The sequence below is a fragment of the Cercospora kikuchii genome (assembly GCF_019650295.1).
Source record: "Cercospora kikuchii DNA, contig_00006, whole genome shotgun sequence".
NCBI classification, from domain to species: Eukaryota; Fungi; Ascomycota; class Dothideomycetes; order Mycosphaerellales; family Mycosphaerellaceae; genus Cercospora; species Cercospora kikuchii.
The window spans coordinates 1,577,707-1,592,435 of NW_025408587.1; the positions used below are offsets into that span (position 1 = coordinate 1,577,707).

Below are 14,729 nucleotides of genomic sequence, written 5' to 3' on the forward strand. Positions count from 1 at the left end.
AATGCAGTCACGGGAGGCAAAGGAAGTCGCGCGGCCTTATCGATGAGCAACATCCCGCCACGAATGCCGCTGCCCCTGAGGTGAATTTGTGACTGTGCCGCATTCCTCGGAGTGGCTGAGGATGTGTTCCTGGCACCTATTGAGCACGAATTCAATTGTATGTTTCTCGTTCGCAGCTCAAGTCCAGTTCTACAGTCCGTCACATGAATTCGGGCATCGGAAAGCAAGGCCTCTGACTCTATGCTTCCACTCTTCAGAATCTGAACTGGCCGACTTTGGACACAATGAGCTGTCTTATTGGCAGTGATCCATGCAGAATTGCAGGTTCAATGCCCCGCTTCGTCTCCAGTATCCGCGTATGCATTTGATGGACTGTATTCCCACTTCGTGATGGCCGTCATACAGGCTGATTGCATCGTCGCACCTGGTCAAAACGCTGAGTCAGCATGCTTACTCACTGACTTCCGACGTCAAAACTGATCTGACTTCTTCTTTCGATGCAATTCACCTTCCAAGCGTGATCGTATGGTCTTGGCTTCTTGTGCAAATCGCCGCAAGATGGCTGCAATCGATGGCCTATATGCTGATACCACTCAGCTCGCTACGACCAGCGAGTCATCCAATCGCATGCAGATCACGGAACAGCTTGGAAGCTGTGGACCTCGCTCCATCTGCGCGAGCTAACAACCGACTCCACAGGCATCTCTATAAATCATTGACAGTCAATTGTGCCAGTCTTGCCGTTGAAGTATCCAATACCTCTTTTCACAATGACTTCCAACGACAGTACGCCTTCCCAAGGACTGAGTGCCAGCGACATTGCAGCTGGGTACTTACGTCCCGGCCGTCTCGGGGACCCAAATTTGAAGTTCTTCCAGGAACCTCGAGCACATCCCAAGATTGTTGAAGTATTTCGTGCTTTTGGAATCGATGGTAGCCAGGGGGATCCATATGCAGGCGTGAGCCATGAAGAGCTATCGTCCACTGCTCAAATGGCGAAGAGCCATGCTCAGTCCGAGAAGCTGTACGAATTGTTGCCGAACGAGCTGCCCGAAGATGCTCAAGAGATCGAAATCAAGCAAGAGACCATCAAGTTCTCGAGCTTCGATGGTACCGAGCGCCAATTGTATATTTACCGTCCTGCTGAGCAGTCTGGCAAGCTTCCTGCTGTGATTTACATCCATGGCGGCGGCATGGTTCTTCTCAACACCGCGAACAAAATGCATCGCCGCTGGTGCAAGTCATTGGCTGTGCAAGGTGTGGTCGTCATCGCGATCGATTTCCGCAATGCTTGGAACAACGGCGAACACTGTCCTTTCCCGACTGGATTGAACGATTGTGCTGCTGGAGTGCAATACATCTCTGAGCACAGAGATGAGCTTCAGATCAGTAATCTTGTGCTCCAGGGTGAAAGTGGAGGAGCCAACCTGTCGCTTGCTACGGCTTTGAAGGCGAATCGAGAGGGCTGGGTTAGCAAGATTGCAGGTGTTTACGGCAGTGTTCCATATATCAGCAACGGTAAGATATCTGAGAGGCAGGCTTGAGACGCATACTGATATACATTTTCCCTGGCTGCAGGTTATGGCTGGTCAGATGCAAGGAAGATCAAGGAGCTTCCCAGCCTATTCGAGAACGATGGGGCGTTCCTCCACAATGTGCAAATGGTGAGTTCAATGGACAGTCGTTCGGGCAAATTTCGCATTGACGATCACTGGTTCGACGACAAGCAAAATCAACTCCACGTGGTGTCTGAGTTACATGCTGACGTGAATTCTTCTTCTAGGCCGGAATGGGTGCCTACTACAGCGGTGCCGACGCGGAAAACCCTCTCGCGTGGCCATACCACGCCTCACTCGACGACTGCAAAGGTCTCCCACCCCATATCTTGACAATGGACGAGCTTGACCCGTTGAGGGACGAGGGAATGGCCTACTATCGCAAGCTGCTCGCTGCAGGCGTCGAAGTCCATGCACAGGTGAATCTGGGCATCGTGCATGCTTCATCTTTGGTGTTCCGACAACTGCTGCCAGAAGTGCACAACAAGGCTATTCGTGATATTGTTGCATTTGCGAAGAGCGTGTGATTTAAATATCGACAGTACGAAGCCAGGCTTGACAGGTATCAAGAGCACGCAAGATAGTGCGTAAATAGATGCAGTTTCGGAAAACTCCGATGTGAACATTCCAATCTAGTTGTGGACAGCGAGATGGAAATTCTCAAAACGACAATCGGAGTTGCACTCACCGCGACTATGGTTATGTGAACATCTCGCTTCGCAAGACAGGGTGCCTTCAGTACACCGCATATATGCAGAGACACGAGGAGCGATGAAGTTCTCAAGTTCACGGGCACAGCACGCCGTGTTGATCGTGGTTTCCAATTTGCTTTCCGTCGGAAGCCAATGTGAGAGATTCATCAGCGGGCTTGCTTGCAACTTTCTCGGCTTCTTTGATCTGTTCGTATCAGGTTGTGATCGTCAGCCGAGGCACAAGATGTTCACATCTCATCGACGGCGCTACTACAGGCGGATGCTTTTCAGCACACGTGCCGGAACAGTATGCATAAAGAGTAGCAACAAGCCAGGTTCTTGATATCACCGATCATCCTCACGACATCCAAACCGCGACCATGATGTCAATCCGCGCTCTACTCCCCTGTATGCTGGCCACCGCTGCGATAGCATCACCAGCAACGCTCGTCACTCGCCTAGAGCTGGTAACAGCCCAGACCATTCAACAAGATGTCATCAACATTCACAACGGCGTTGAATCACTCCGCAAGCATGTCTCTGCCTACAACGGAGAGCCCTTGAATTCAATTCCGCTCGCTGGAGACTTCACAGCCATTCATCTCGCGAATCGCAAGGGCTTTGCCAACGCCAACATTCGACAGACAGATTTTACTGCGGAGGAGTCCACGGCAATTGTTCAGACGGTGATTGATACAGTCGGTGTCTCCATACCGGCCAGTGTGGAGGTCACGAAAGCCAAGAAGCCTTTGTTTGACGAAGCTGGTCTCAGTCCGATCATTTTGGGAAGCTTGGTCATTTTGCTGGATGATCATGATACCTTTTCGGCGGCTGTTCAGGAAGACTTGTCAGCGGATATGGTGAGAGGGCAGGAGGTTGTTGATAAGATCCACGATGCTATCCAGGATGGCATTAATTTTTACAGCGCCTAGATACAGTGTGTTTCTAGCATCAGTTTGGGTTTGGCGCGACAAGCTCCGGAGGGAAGTCCGCAATGTGCCTCGAACGAGTGAGAGGCTGCTTAGCTGAACTGATTCTTCTTCATCATCAGCGGACGAGCGTAGCTGGAGAGATTGCGCTTGTATTGAAGGTTGTTAGTTGTTTGTCCATGTCGTCGTCGGGATGTAGCGAGCATGGATTGGGTGTACAGGGTGAGCTTGGAGAAGAAGTCCTCTGGTCCGAGGATGTCGTCAACGAGCTCGGGCGCGCTCGCATGTGATTGGCGCGCGACCAGGATGCACAGCAAGCAACGGCCAGGTCCAACATGGGCAGACAACTAGCGTGCTGAACTACACAATTCCCACCCTCCATCACCTTCGCGCTCGTCGTCGCCATGAGAGACCTCGCAGAGGGCAACAGCTGTGGATGACGATGCAGTTCGTCACATGAGCTCGTGACCAGCAGCCTGCAGCAAACACCCGATCACGCCCATTTCCGCGCCCTCAATCCGACGCCGACAGTGTTACCAACGATTCCACCCTTTCCCAGCTTCGGCTTCGCAGCTCATCATGGAGAAAATCCAGCTGGAGGCCCAGCATACGGACCCCGACGTCCCCTTCCGCGCCACCGACAGGCACGTCCACCACACCTGGGCGAAAACATTTCAGTCGCGTCCGGAACTCTACATCCGACCCCGAAGTCTCGCTGAGGTGCAGAAGGTGGTGAATCTCGCGCGCAGATGCCGTCGTAGAATTGTTGTCGTGGGCTGCGGCCACTCTCCGAGCGACCTGACCTGCACGAGCAGCTGGATGATCAACTTGGACGAGTACCAGAGAGTGCTCAAAGTCGACAAGGCAAACAAGACACTTCTTGTGGAAGGCGGTATTCGATTACGCAAACTCAATGAGGAGGCCAATAGGCATGGGCTGACCATGCCGAACCTCGGCAGCATCGATGAGCAAAGTATTGTTGGTGCGATAGCTACGGCGACGCATGGTAGCAGTTTGTGGCACGGCTTGCTGAGTGATTCAGTTCGAAGCTTACGGATCGTTCTCGCGAGTGGGCAGGCGGTGAAGTGCTCAAAAGACGAGAACTCAGACCTGTTCCGCGCTGCGCTGGTCTCGCTGGGCGCATTGGGTATCATCGTCGAGGTGGAGTTTCAAATGACCGATGCTTGCAATATCGAGTGGACTCAGACGCTACGGCCGCTGGACGAGATTTTGAACACTTGGGATAACACTCTCTGGACTCAGAAGGAGTTCACTCGCGTCTGGTGGATGCCATATATGAAGCGGGCAATCGTGTGGTCTGCAGAAAAGACGGACAAACCACTGCGTGCGGCAACCGGAAGCTGGTATGGTGGCTCTGTAGGGTTCCACACCTACCACAATCTTCTCTGGCTGTCGAATTACGTGCCATCCATTCTCCCTTGGGTGGAGTGGTTTGTTTTTGGCATGCAATACGGTTTCAGCCCCGGCACAACGACCTCCGCTGTCGAGCCTCTCCAGACTGGACTGCTGATGAATTGTCTGTACAGTCAATTTGTGAACGAATGGGCTCTGCCGCTCCGTGATGGTCCCGAAGCCATCAGCCGGCTCTCAGCTTGGCTCAATGGTGAGCCCAAGCGGAACCACGAGATACCTTTCTCCAACAAGGGTTTATATGTCCATTGCCCTATCGAAGTCCGAGTCAGTGACACAACCAAAGATGACGATCGCGTCCGACCGTTCCTGGACAACACAGCCGAGGACGGTCCAACGCTCTACCTCAACGCCACCCTCTATCGTGCCTATCTGCAAGACCCACCCTGCAGAGACAGATACTACGAAGCCTTCGAATGGTTGATGCGTGAGATGGGCGGCAAGCCACATTACGCCAAGAATTTCACTTTCACCTCCGCCGACGAGATTAGCCTCATGCTAGGCGATGGACTGAAGCAGTGGACAAAAGTTCGCAACGAGGCTGATCCTGATGGGATGTTCATTGGTGAATGGCATCGCCGCAATCTAGGTCTCGGCCAGCAACGCTTCGCTTTCGAGGAGCGAGAAGTCGCGAGGACGAAAGCTCGAGATGGCGGCCAGCTATGGGTCGGTGAGGTTTCCAAAGAGGCCGGCTTGCCTGCTGGTACTTTCAACGAATCTCTCCCTCAGGCGCGTGAAGGCAGATCGACGAGCCCGAGTGCGAGCTCGACTGCAAGTAGCTTTGACATGATGCACAGTATGACTGGGGATAAGAGCTCTTTCTTGCAAGGCTCTGATTTCAGCGACGCTGAGCTCACAGATAAGGATGATGCACGATACCATGGAAACCCGAAGAAAGGACTCACTGGCACGGCGGTTTTTGACAAAATGTAATGCTGTTCGGCATGGTTATGATATTGCGTGCACGGATGAGCCACGAGGTCATGTAGCATGAGACAAAATCTACCCTCGGCGTATGCCAATTACTCAGCTCCTGATTCTGATACTCTATGTGATACCTCTACTCATCTATCTAGAACGACCTCTCTTATGTCGTATACCGGAAGTGAGGATTCTGCAAATCGGTCATGTTCTGTTCACCCATCTCTCTACCGACTCTCTCCTGCTCTTCTTTGCTAATGCCACTCGCCACGGCTGCCTTATCACGCTTGCGGTTTTGCCAGACATAGTACAGCCGCCACGCGCAGATAAGCACAAATTCCAATCCCAGGCAAGCGCAAGCTCCGATCGTACCCGGCACATATCGAGGAGCGTCTTTGCTTTTGAAGATTTGACTACCGGCCATGTTTCCAACACAGTAACCGACGAATGTTGCTGAGGATATGATGGTCTTTTTGGTGCGGCCGGCGACGTTGGATGGAATGAGTGTCCAGCCGAGGAAGAGGGCGAGGACGTATGGCACTGTGATTACGTACATGCCCCATTTTGTCCATCTGGGATGGTTGAAAATATGTTAGCGAGCAGTTCAAGCACAGATTATAGAGTGTAGACTGGAGGCATACTGATATTGCGGAGTATTCGGTAGTAGGGACATCGCCAGTAGACCGGCGAACGGCGGTACACAAGAAGCTGCCATGATGTACATGCGTCGCTCTGGCACTTTGCGTGTGTAGATGCCGACGATGAGGAAGATGACCACTGAGATCACTACTCCATTGTTAGTGAATTGCCTGCAGGAAACGCGGAGGTGAACTTGCCTGAGCGTGGAATCTCAACGAGCAATACCTGCAGCTCTGTAAATCCGAAGCTATTCAGCACAATGTTTCCAAAGGTGGTCAACCCTCCGTTCGGCACAGAGGAGAGAAAAGCGTTGACTGTCGGGCAGTTTTAGCAGCGAAACACAAGACAATGATCATCGAGGGATCCTTACTCATGCTGAACCACAGCTGAGGGTCCTTGAAGGCTTCTGCAACTTGTGGCCACGACCATTGCACACCAGTCACGTCTCTGCCGGCTTTATTCGATACAATTCGGGCTTGTCTGAATCAAAGAGTCAGCATCGTACAACAACATGTGTGCAGGTAGCACGGCACATACGCAATCTTTCGTTCTTCATTGCTTAGCCATTTGACTTCTTTCGGACTTCCCAGCATGAGGAAACAAATGACGGACAGAACCACCGTGCATGAACCAAGGAAAAGTGAGATGCATCTCCATGGAGCAAGGCCGCCATACTTCTCAGCGTGAGAGCCAATCCCGTACATTGACAGATTCGAGATAATTCCGAAACCTGCGTTGGCCGATTGGAAAAACAGCGAGCGTGAGGAATGTTCATCTCTGGTGTACCAGCTGCCGATGACCAAGACAAAGCCAGGTGAAATGGTGCACTCGAAGAAACCTTGTAGTGCACGCAGCACCATCTAGATGCAATTGGCGTAAGCGATAGTCACCTTCTCACATGTGGTGGCTTGGGTAGGGGTTCCACCTATGACTTTACTCACTAGATGTGTCCAGTTCTGTGCCGCTCCAATACAAGTCACACATACGCCTGCGAATGTTAGCATCGCTTGAATGCGGGAGATCGATCGCCTTACCCCAGCACATCATCTGAGAGCGATAACAGGCGAGCGTTAGTCACTTCTCACATGTAATGATTTGGGTGGAACTTCCACCTATCGTTTTACTCACGTATATTGAGAGCGAACGCCCAAGCGACCAGCGTTGCAAGAGGAAGTTGGACGGAAACTCGCCAACCAAATAAGTCAAGTAGAACACAGTTGTCAGCCACGAATATTGTTGCCCAACTGGAGGAGGATCAGTAACAAACACAGCGATCTGCATGCGACATTGTCGTGGGCGTACCTAGTCCAGTGTCCTCACGAAGGCCAAAGATTGCTTGGGTACCAAGTGACGTCTTGTCGGTCTGTTGTATGCCGTAGCAGAACCACATCAGAGGGAGCAGAAACCTGTCAATCTTCCTCAAGATCTTCTTGTATTCAACTGGCGAATATTCCGATTCCTGAATGTCGATGACTTCGCCTTCTTTCTCTGATGGCAGCCGTTCGAGATCCGTGGCAATCATCGCCTTCTCGCCGCCTTTCGATGTCTGATCAGCCATAGCGACCTGTTCGCCTGACGTACGCACGTCCCCGGTAGCAGTCATGCTGGATTCGTAGTTTGATTTGTGTACTTTGCCATTGCGGCGCGAGGTCACATAGCATTCTCGCATCTAAGTATGTAAGGATACCATTGTTCGGCTACTCGGCCAGGGAGCCCAGGTGCTCAGCTCCCGGGCAACTAACAGGCGAATATGCCAAGCAGATAGGTGTAGATACGCAGCGCCTGGCCCACAGACAGCAGCTCCGATGCATGGATAAGCACTCCTTCTCTGAACTTCGGCATCTGGCCACGGCGACGGCGGTGGCAAGAGTGATCTCGCCAGCTTCTGATAACAGTGAGATAAGGGTCAAGAAGGTATCCTCACACTTTGCGTTCATGCCTTGCTTAGAGCATCGACGGAATTCCATTCGACGAGGCCCGCAGGTTGAATGCCAGCATGATGGGAGAAGCTTAAACTGTCACGTTAGTACAAATCACCAGAAGGCTGGGTAGTGCACTCGGTTGCTGTATAACTGCCGAAGGCCCGCAGGAAGTTAACGATAGAATTGGAGGATAGGCGATACGCTGTATGCGTGAAGACTGAGACGGAGATCCATGTGATGGCCTATGGTTGTCATTGGTGCATTGTGCAGGCATTGCATCGGCAGAACAACGGTGTCGTTGAGGACGAACGGGAGAGTGCGGCGACCAACGGAAGTACCGAACTGCGGACTGCCGTTAGCGCGCGCCATGGACTGATTGGAGTGAAGTGCACGCTCACGTATAGTGCTGGAAATGTGAAGTCTTCTCTGCAGCACAGCACTGGCGCTGCTCAGAGCAGGTGTCACTGTTTAGCCAGACAGTTTGGCAGGAGTGATCTCCGCTCGGGGAATTTGCCACGAGCAAGAACGCGTTCTCATCGGCATCGCTCCTTGTCGTCTGTCTGCTCAACAAGGCAAGAAGGACCTGGACCGACGCCAGATGTGATGACTAATACGCGCTAGCACATGGCTTGGCGCAAATCAAACGCGAAGAAGGCTCGACAACACTGATGGTAGCACTCACTGGAACACACTGCAAATCGCCAGAACTACACATCGTCGCCCTTCTGGATCTCAGGCGCGAGACCCATGTGTCTCTCACTTGACATGTGCGAGTGTGATGGCGAGCACGCAAAGTCGCGACCCGCGGCTAAACAATGCAAACAAGCGACCACCAAGCCGTTCGCCTGAAGGACGCCTTGCTTCGAACAAGCGGCAGGCCACAAAGAGTACAGCACCAAGTGCACTCACCAGTAGGGGCTCCGCGTCCAATGATGAGAATCGCGTAGGCTCGCCGGGCTCTGCGAAGCCGACGGACATCTCTTCTCCGACGGTGGCGTTGGAGAAGTTCTTCGATGCTTCCATTTCGGCTGCAGTGCTGCGAATAGAGCTTCAATCGGCTCAAAGAGAGCGCGACAGGGCTGACAGAGGACACACTCTGCTGAAAGATAAGTTCAGCGAGTTCCCAGCCATCAAGGAACAGAAAACGGCAGCTCGAAACAGGACTCTGCAGGAAGTGGAGCGCATTGAGCGAAAAGTCATCGAACAAGCTCCTGAGCAGAAGAAAATCTTGAACACGCTTGCGAGTCTATTCAATCAAAGCGCGACGACCACCATCGCGCCTCAGAGTGCGCCTGGCATCTCAGATGGACCTAGTCCTCTAGAATTGCAGTCCGACATCTCGAAGTTGAAAGCAAGAGTCACCGCCTTGGAGGCGGTCACAATCAAGAAATCAGATCTGGATACCTCTGAGGTTTTCAAGAAGCTTGAGCAGCTTGAAAAGACGACATCGGAAGCCTCCCAGGAATTACCAACGTTGCGCGCTAGTCTGCATAGCCTAGAAACGCAGGTCGCTCAACTGAACACGACGGTACCCAAAGAATTGGCGAGCCGGCTTTCGGCAGTCGAGGCAGAGTCGGCGCACAATAGCAAGACTATCGTTCCATTGCAAGGAAGCTTAAAGACGCTCGGCTCAAAAGCAGACCAATTGGCAACTGAGCTTTCCCAGAATTTAAAGAGCCGTCTTTTGACAGTCGAGGTAGAGTCATCTGAGACTACCAAGGCTATCACGCCACTGAAAACGCGAATTGGAGCACTCGAGACTCTACCTAGAGCCGCTGCAAGCAGGAGTCAACACCCGGAAGAGTCGCCGAATACAGAGCAACTCCATGCTCTGAGCATACGCGTTAAACAGTTGGAAGACGATAGCGAAGATGACAAAGCCCAAATCATCAACCACGTAGATGGAGAGATCACCGATCTGCGAGATGAAGTCACGAAGAAGCTGGCCGATGCCAGAGAGACTTTGAAACGGGATATTGACGATGATTTGGTAGCATCACAAGATCGGCTTCGGAAAAAGATCGACGAAGATATTACCACGGTACAACGTCAGCTTGCAGAGGTCAAGTCTATACTGGCTCAACATACTACTTCGATCGGAAATTGCATGGAGCGCCTACTGAGGTGCGAAGGGTCCCACAACAGTCGGCTGTCAACAGAAGAGCTAGGAAGTCTACGAAAGCTGGTTACGGAGCTTCAAGAGAAGCTCGCGAAGGTGGAAAATGAGCGAGACCCGAGGCCTCAAACCGTGGCTACACGGACGCCAGTATGGCAAGCTGTGCTTCCTAGCAATGACGAGGACGAAATGCACCCGCAAACAAATGGTGTACCGCCAGCAGCCGCTGATCCCGATCTAACGACCAGATTAGGCAGGGACATCGAGATGTTGAAAGGGGTCGCTGCAAGACACGAACGGTTGTACAATAACCTTACCACGGACGAGATCGTCAAACAGATGGTCGACCAAATGGGCGCTATGTATCCTGATGCGAAGAACTTCCAGGTCGTCGCCAGTACGCTTCAGGCCGAGATCAAGTCAACTCAGGAGACTCTCTCTACGGTTCATGAGGCTGTTGAAAGGACGGTCAAAAGCATGGCCGAGATCACGAAGCACATGCCTAATCTTCAGGAACAGTTCGAACAAGATGCCGACGCATTGAAAGAGGATATTTCGGGTGTCAAACTTCGTGTCGAGGAATGTGCGAACATGCTCGAGCAGGGCAAGACCAAATTGGCGGAAATCAATGAACTGGAGACTGACGTGAAGGCCTTGATGCCGGCCGTTCGCAGCCTTACGCATGCAGTCCAAAGGATCGAGTCACTGGAAGAGAAGGTCAATAAACTGCAGGAGGCATCGCGGAACAGACCCACCAAATCCTAGTGGGCATATGGAGACTGAAAACGTGGTCTGAGCTGTGATTGTGTTGTAGCGTTTAGCAAGGCGTTGATGGAGTTGGACGCGCAAATTGTCGCGTCGAACAATATGTTAGTAGAGATACCCAGGCATTACTTTTCGAGCGGAGGCATGTAGCTAGAGAACGCAGAGGCAGATTTACTGAAAACCAGTGATGACCCTCCTCGGAGGCCAAGAAAATACTTAGCATCACGATTGTGCCACGCCAGCAGAGAACGACAGTAGTTCCGCGGATCGTTCTGATCATCCTGAATCCGAACGGTACGATAGGTAGCCGACATCACCATGTGACCACTGCCAACCAGACCGCCAGGTTCTCCGTGGACGTTGCGTGGAAATTCTTGTCGCATTTTGAGTTTGCGCAACGAATTGTGGCTGGCCTCTATACGGCAGTCAAGCACTGCGCCCGGATCGCTCAGCTGACCAGGGGTCGCATATTGGGTGGGTGACGTCCATGGCAAGACAATGCCGAGATGGCCTGATCTCATGCCTCGTTATTTCCTGAAAAAGTGCGAATGCGAGGCAAGATGAAGCGATATCTTCGTGTTTCCTCTGGCTGTATGTCCTACATACAAGGACAGTACTTGAAGCAGACGGATCGTATCAGAATGAAAAAGCAAAGTCAACATCATTCGCAAATGTAAGCCCGAGCCACAGGCCACGCGAAACCGACCAGGGAGCGGTGGGCCTGCACCACGTTTCACGATCAGCGATTGTGGAGGAAGCGAAGCGAAACGCCACAAATTCCACGCGCCATCGCAGCTGTGTCGTTCGTTGCTCGTGCGTCAAGAACTTGGTATCATAAGACCTTCGTCGTCACCCCGTACCCTCTTGCGAGTCCTTGGAACATACGAATAGCAAACGGTAGGATCAAGTTACTACTGACTGGCTGCTATTATTCACTATTTCTTGCAACTTTCTCTTGTTGGCAATCGATGTCATTGCGAGTGTGTTGTTGACGCATTCCATACATCAAAGACTTGTTGCGCCAACCTCCATTTCTCAAAAGCTGGGAGGTATTCAGACGCGTAACACGCTTGTTGGCAGAGTCGCTTGCTCGTCGCACTTTCAGCAGGAACAAACGCAAGCTCCGTCGAGAAATTACTGCACCATTCTTCTTGGAGCATCATGGCCATCTACGAGAACCGGACCGTGATCCTCGGTGTGCGCATCGCACAAGCTCTCTTCGCACTGATTGTGCTCGGCCTTACTGCATATGGTACGTCGAATTCTCTCGTTCACCACGTAGATGCAAGAGTGGTCTGCTAACAAACCGCAGTCGCCGACTGGTGGCGCAGCTGGTGGAATGGTTATGGATCTCCATCCGAGGTGAACTTCCTCATCTTCACCTCAGTATGGACTTTCCTCGCCCTTATTTACCTGATTCTGGTGCCATGGCGGTTCGCCAACTCGGTCCTTCATCACAAATTCGCCATCCTGGGAGTTGAGGCGGTGACGATGATTTTCTGGTTCGCGGGGTTTATCGCTCTGTCTGTGTTCATGACCGGTCGGGACTGCAACGGCACTGTGTGTGGATCTGCAAGGGCGGCTTGTGCCTTTGGCGCGTTCTCATGGTAAGTTTGCAGAGTCGATGTTCTGAGCGATTAGTGCTGATATTTCTTGCAGGTTGCTGTGGGCAGCTACGACCGCTTTGGCAACAATGCATGTCCTTCGAAACCGTGGCACTGCATCGACGAGCAAGGGAGATCCGAATATTCAGGTCCAGGAGGGTGTCTGAGCATGGTTTCAAAAGAGACGGCCTACAGAGAACGTTTCGGCGTACTGGGATTGCTTGGCGAGTGTGAGTTTGATGATCGGAGCAGAGATACCCCTTCGTTGTGCAATACTGCGTTATGGACAAGCCAATGAGTTTTGATGACCTGCACTGCTGCTTTTGAGATGATCAGAATCGTCATCAGGTGACAGCCGCATCCTCGTGTGAGCGTCGCCCACCCTCCCAGATTGGCCCCGGATTGGGCAATTTCGGCGCAATGGAGGTCGGTATGCCGTTTGGACCCTTCACAGATGCTGTGTAATGATCGGGGTGGCAAGGTGTGGCCAAGATCGGGGTGCCGATGAGAAGGTATAATTGTGCAAATGCTCACGCAAGCAGGAAAGGCTAATAAGGGTGCACAATGCGTGGCAGTGCGACTCTTCGATGACGTCGATTTGTCAGCTGTCTTAGCATTCACCTCGCCCACGCGCTTCGTCGGTCAAAGAAGCCGGGAGAAAGTGCCGGGGCGATTCGTCAACATCTTGGAGACTGCTGCTACACTTCACGCCTCTCGAATGCTAAGACACCCGCCGTGCTCGTAGGTATAAGTGCCATCCATCCTGATCCTTGCCACCCGCCCTCCACCGCCGCCACGCATCATCCACTTACTCTCAGACCTCCTCTCTCACCGCACTTCCTGCGTCCTGCGCACGCATGATTCCCCATTGCCCGGAAGCTCGAAAGTGCCTGGCCGGCATCATGTCCGATATCATGCCCTGCACTTTCCGCAAAGAGAGCGAGAGAAGAGACGAAGACACACTTTCCACGGCCAGCGGGCTTTCCCAGGACATTACACCCGAGCTAGAGCAGGATGCGGAGCCCCACATCCTCTTCCATCTTACGGTCCAGCTGCACAACAAACCGCTCGAGATCCCGATATACCACGAAGATGCCACGATTCAAGATCTATCCGATACCGTCGCTGAAGAGCTACACATCCCGCCAGCGCATCAGAAATTCCTCGTCACGCCGAAGACTGGCTTGCTGCGACCGCCCTTCAAGGAGCCGTCACTGCTGATCAGGTCGTTACAAGATAAGAAGATCGTTCTCATGGGCGCGACAACAGCAGAGGTGGCGGAGCTCGAGAGCGACATTGCAGAACGAAAAGCGCGCATGGAGAAGAGACGGTCAGCATTGCAAGCTGGTCGCAAGGTGAAAGCGAGCAAATACCGGGATTGGAAGAAAGTCTCGGACGAAGCGCAATACACTTTCCATACAATACGACCTCTCCCATACCTGCCAGACCCCGAGAAGAGCCAACGCTTTCTCGAACGCCTTGCAAACGATGCGGGCATCAAGGCATCAATGCGCAGCCACGGTTTCTCTGTAGGACTCTTGACGGAAATGAATCCTGCAGAACATACAACACACGAATCGAGAACATTAGGACTCAATCGCAATCGCGGCGAAGTGATCGAATTGCGATTACGAACCGATGCATACGACGGATATCGGGATTATAAAGTCATCCGAAAAACGCTTTGCCACGAACTGGCACACAACGTCTGGGGCGAACACGATCAGCGATTCTGGAAACTTTGTCGAGAAATCGAAGCAGAAGTCGAAAAGAACGATTGGCGGAGAGGAGGCCACTCCGTAGGGGGCGATGAATTCTACAATCCTAGTGACGAATACGACGAACATGATCACGCAGACGAGGGAGGCTGGGAAGGAGGAGAGTACGTACTCGGAGGCGGCTCATCGAGCTCTTCAGCGCCTGGCAGTGGCGAGCCGCTTAGCAGACGAGAAATCATCGCTCGAGCTGCGGAAGAACGAATGAAGAAGCAGAAAGAGGCAAAAGCGGCGGAGCAAAAGGCCAAGAGTAACGAAATAACGAAACAGTGATGAAATGGGAAATTCGAATATTGATTCAGCGAGGCGCTGGGGAGAAATCGCATTTGCAAGGAGTACCAGCATGCGCTACGGATCAGCGTCATTCATTCACATATGT

At 52.4% G+C, this 14,729-nt stretch overlaps 7 protein-coding genes across 7 annotated transcripts; 6 read left to right on the forward strand and 1 right to left on the reverse strand.

Moving 5' to 3' along the window:
* Positions 1-770: 770 nt before the first annotated feature.
* Positions 771-2,083, forward strand: CKM354_000953400 (uncharacterized protein; the record flags this gene model as incomplete). The annotated part of the gene is made up of 3 exons (XM_044804960.1): positions 771-1,518; positions 1,579-1,664; positions 1,784-2,083. 3 exons carry the CDS (start codon positions 771-773, stop codon positions 2,081-2,083), a joined length of 1,134 nt encoding a protein of 377 aa, XP_044660895.1.
* Positions 2,084-2,628: 545 nt separating this feature from the next.
* On the forward strand, positions 2,629-3,180 carry CKM354_000953500 (uncharacterized protein; the record flags this gene model as incomplete). Its single annotated transcript, XM_044804961.1, has 1 exon — positions 2,629-3,180. The coding sequence occupies one exon, from the start codon at positions 2,629-2,631 to the stop codon at positions 3,178-3,180; it is 552 nt and encodes a 183-aa protein (XP_044660896.1).
* Positions 3,181-3,756: 576 nt separating this feature from the next.
* On the forward strand, positions 3,757-5,541 carry CKM354_000953600 (uncharacterized protein; the record flags this gene model as incomplete). Its single annotated transcript, XM_044804962.1, has 1 exon — positions 3,757-5,541. The coding sequence occupies one exon, from the start codon at positions 3,757-3,759 to the stop codon at positions 5,539-5,541; it is 1,785 nt and encodes a 594-aa protein (XP_044660897.1).
* A 154-nt stretch (positions 5,542-5,695) lies between these two features.
* On the reverse strand, positions 5,696-7,771 carry CKM354_000953700 (uncharacterized protein; the record flags this gene model as incomplete). The annotated part of the gene is made up of 9 exons (XM_044804963.1): positions 5,696-6,101; positions 6,171-6,315; positions 6,366-6,482; positions 6,539-6,648; positions 6,706-7,028; positions 7,110-7,156; positions 7,203-7,215; positions 7,297-7,412; positions 7,471-7,771. 9 exons carry the CDS (start codon positions 7,769-7,771, stop codon positions 5,696-5,698), a joined length of 1,578 nt encoding a protein of 525 aa, XP_044660898.1.
* Positions 7,772-8,868: 1,097 nt separating this feature from the next.
* Positions 8,869-10,971, forward strand: CKM354_000953800 (uncharacterized protein; the record flags this gene model as incomplete). The annotated part of the gene is made up of 1 exon (XM_044804964.1): positions 8,869-10,971. One exon carries the CDS (start codon positions 8,869-8,871, stop codon positions 10,969-10,971), a length of 2,103 nt encoding a protein of 700 aa, XP_044660899.1.
* A 1,161-nt stretch (positions 10,972-12,132) lies between these two features.
* On the forward strand, positions 12,133-12,742 carry CKM354_000953900 (uncharacterized protein; the record flags this gene model as incomplete). Its single annotated transcript, XM_044804965.1, has 3 exons — positions 12,133-12,223; positions 12,284-12,578; positions 12,631-12,742. The coding sequence occupies 3 exons, from the start codon at positions 12,133-12,135 to the stop codon at positions 12,740-12,742; spliced, it is 498 nt and encodes a 165-aa protein (XP_044660900.1).
* Positions 12,743-13,432: 690 nt separating this feature from the next.
* Positions 13,433-14,623, forward strand: CKM354_000954000 (uncharacterized protein; the record flags this gene model as incomplete). The annotated part of the gene is made up of 1 exon (XM_044804966.1): positions 13,433-14,623. One exon carries the CDS (start codon positions 13,433-13,435, stop codon positions 14,621-14,623), a length of 1,191 nt encoding a protein of 396 aa, XP_044660901.1.
* Between the last annotated feature and the right edge of the window lie 106 nt (positions 14,624-14,729).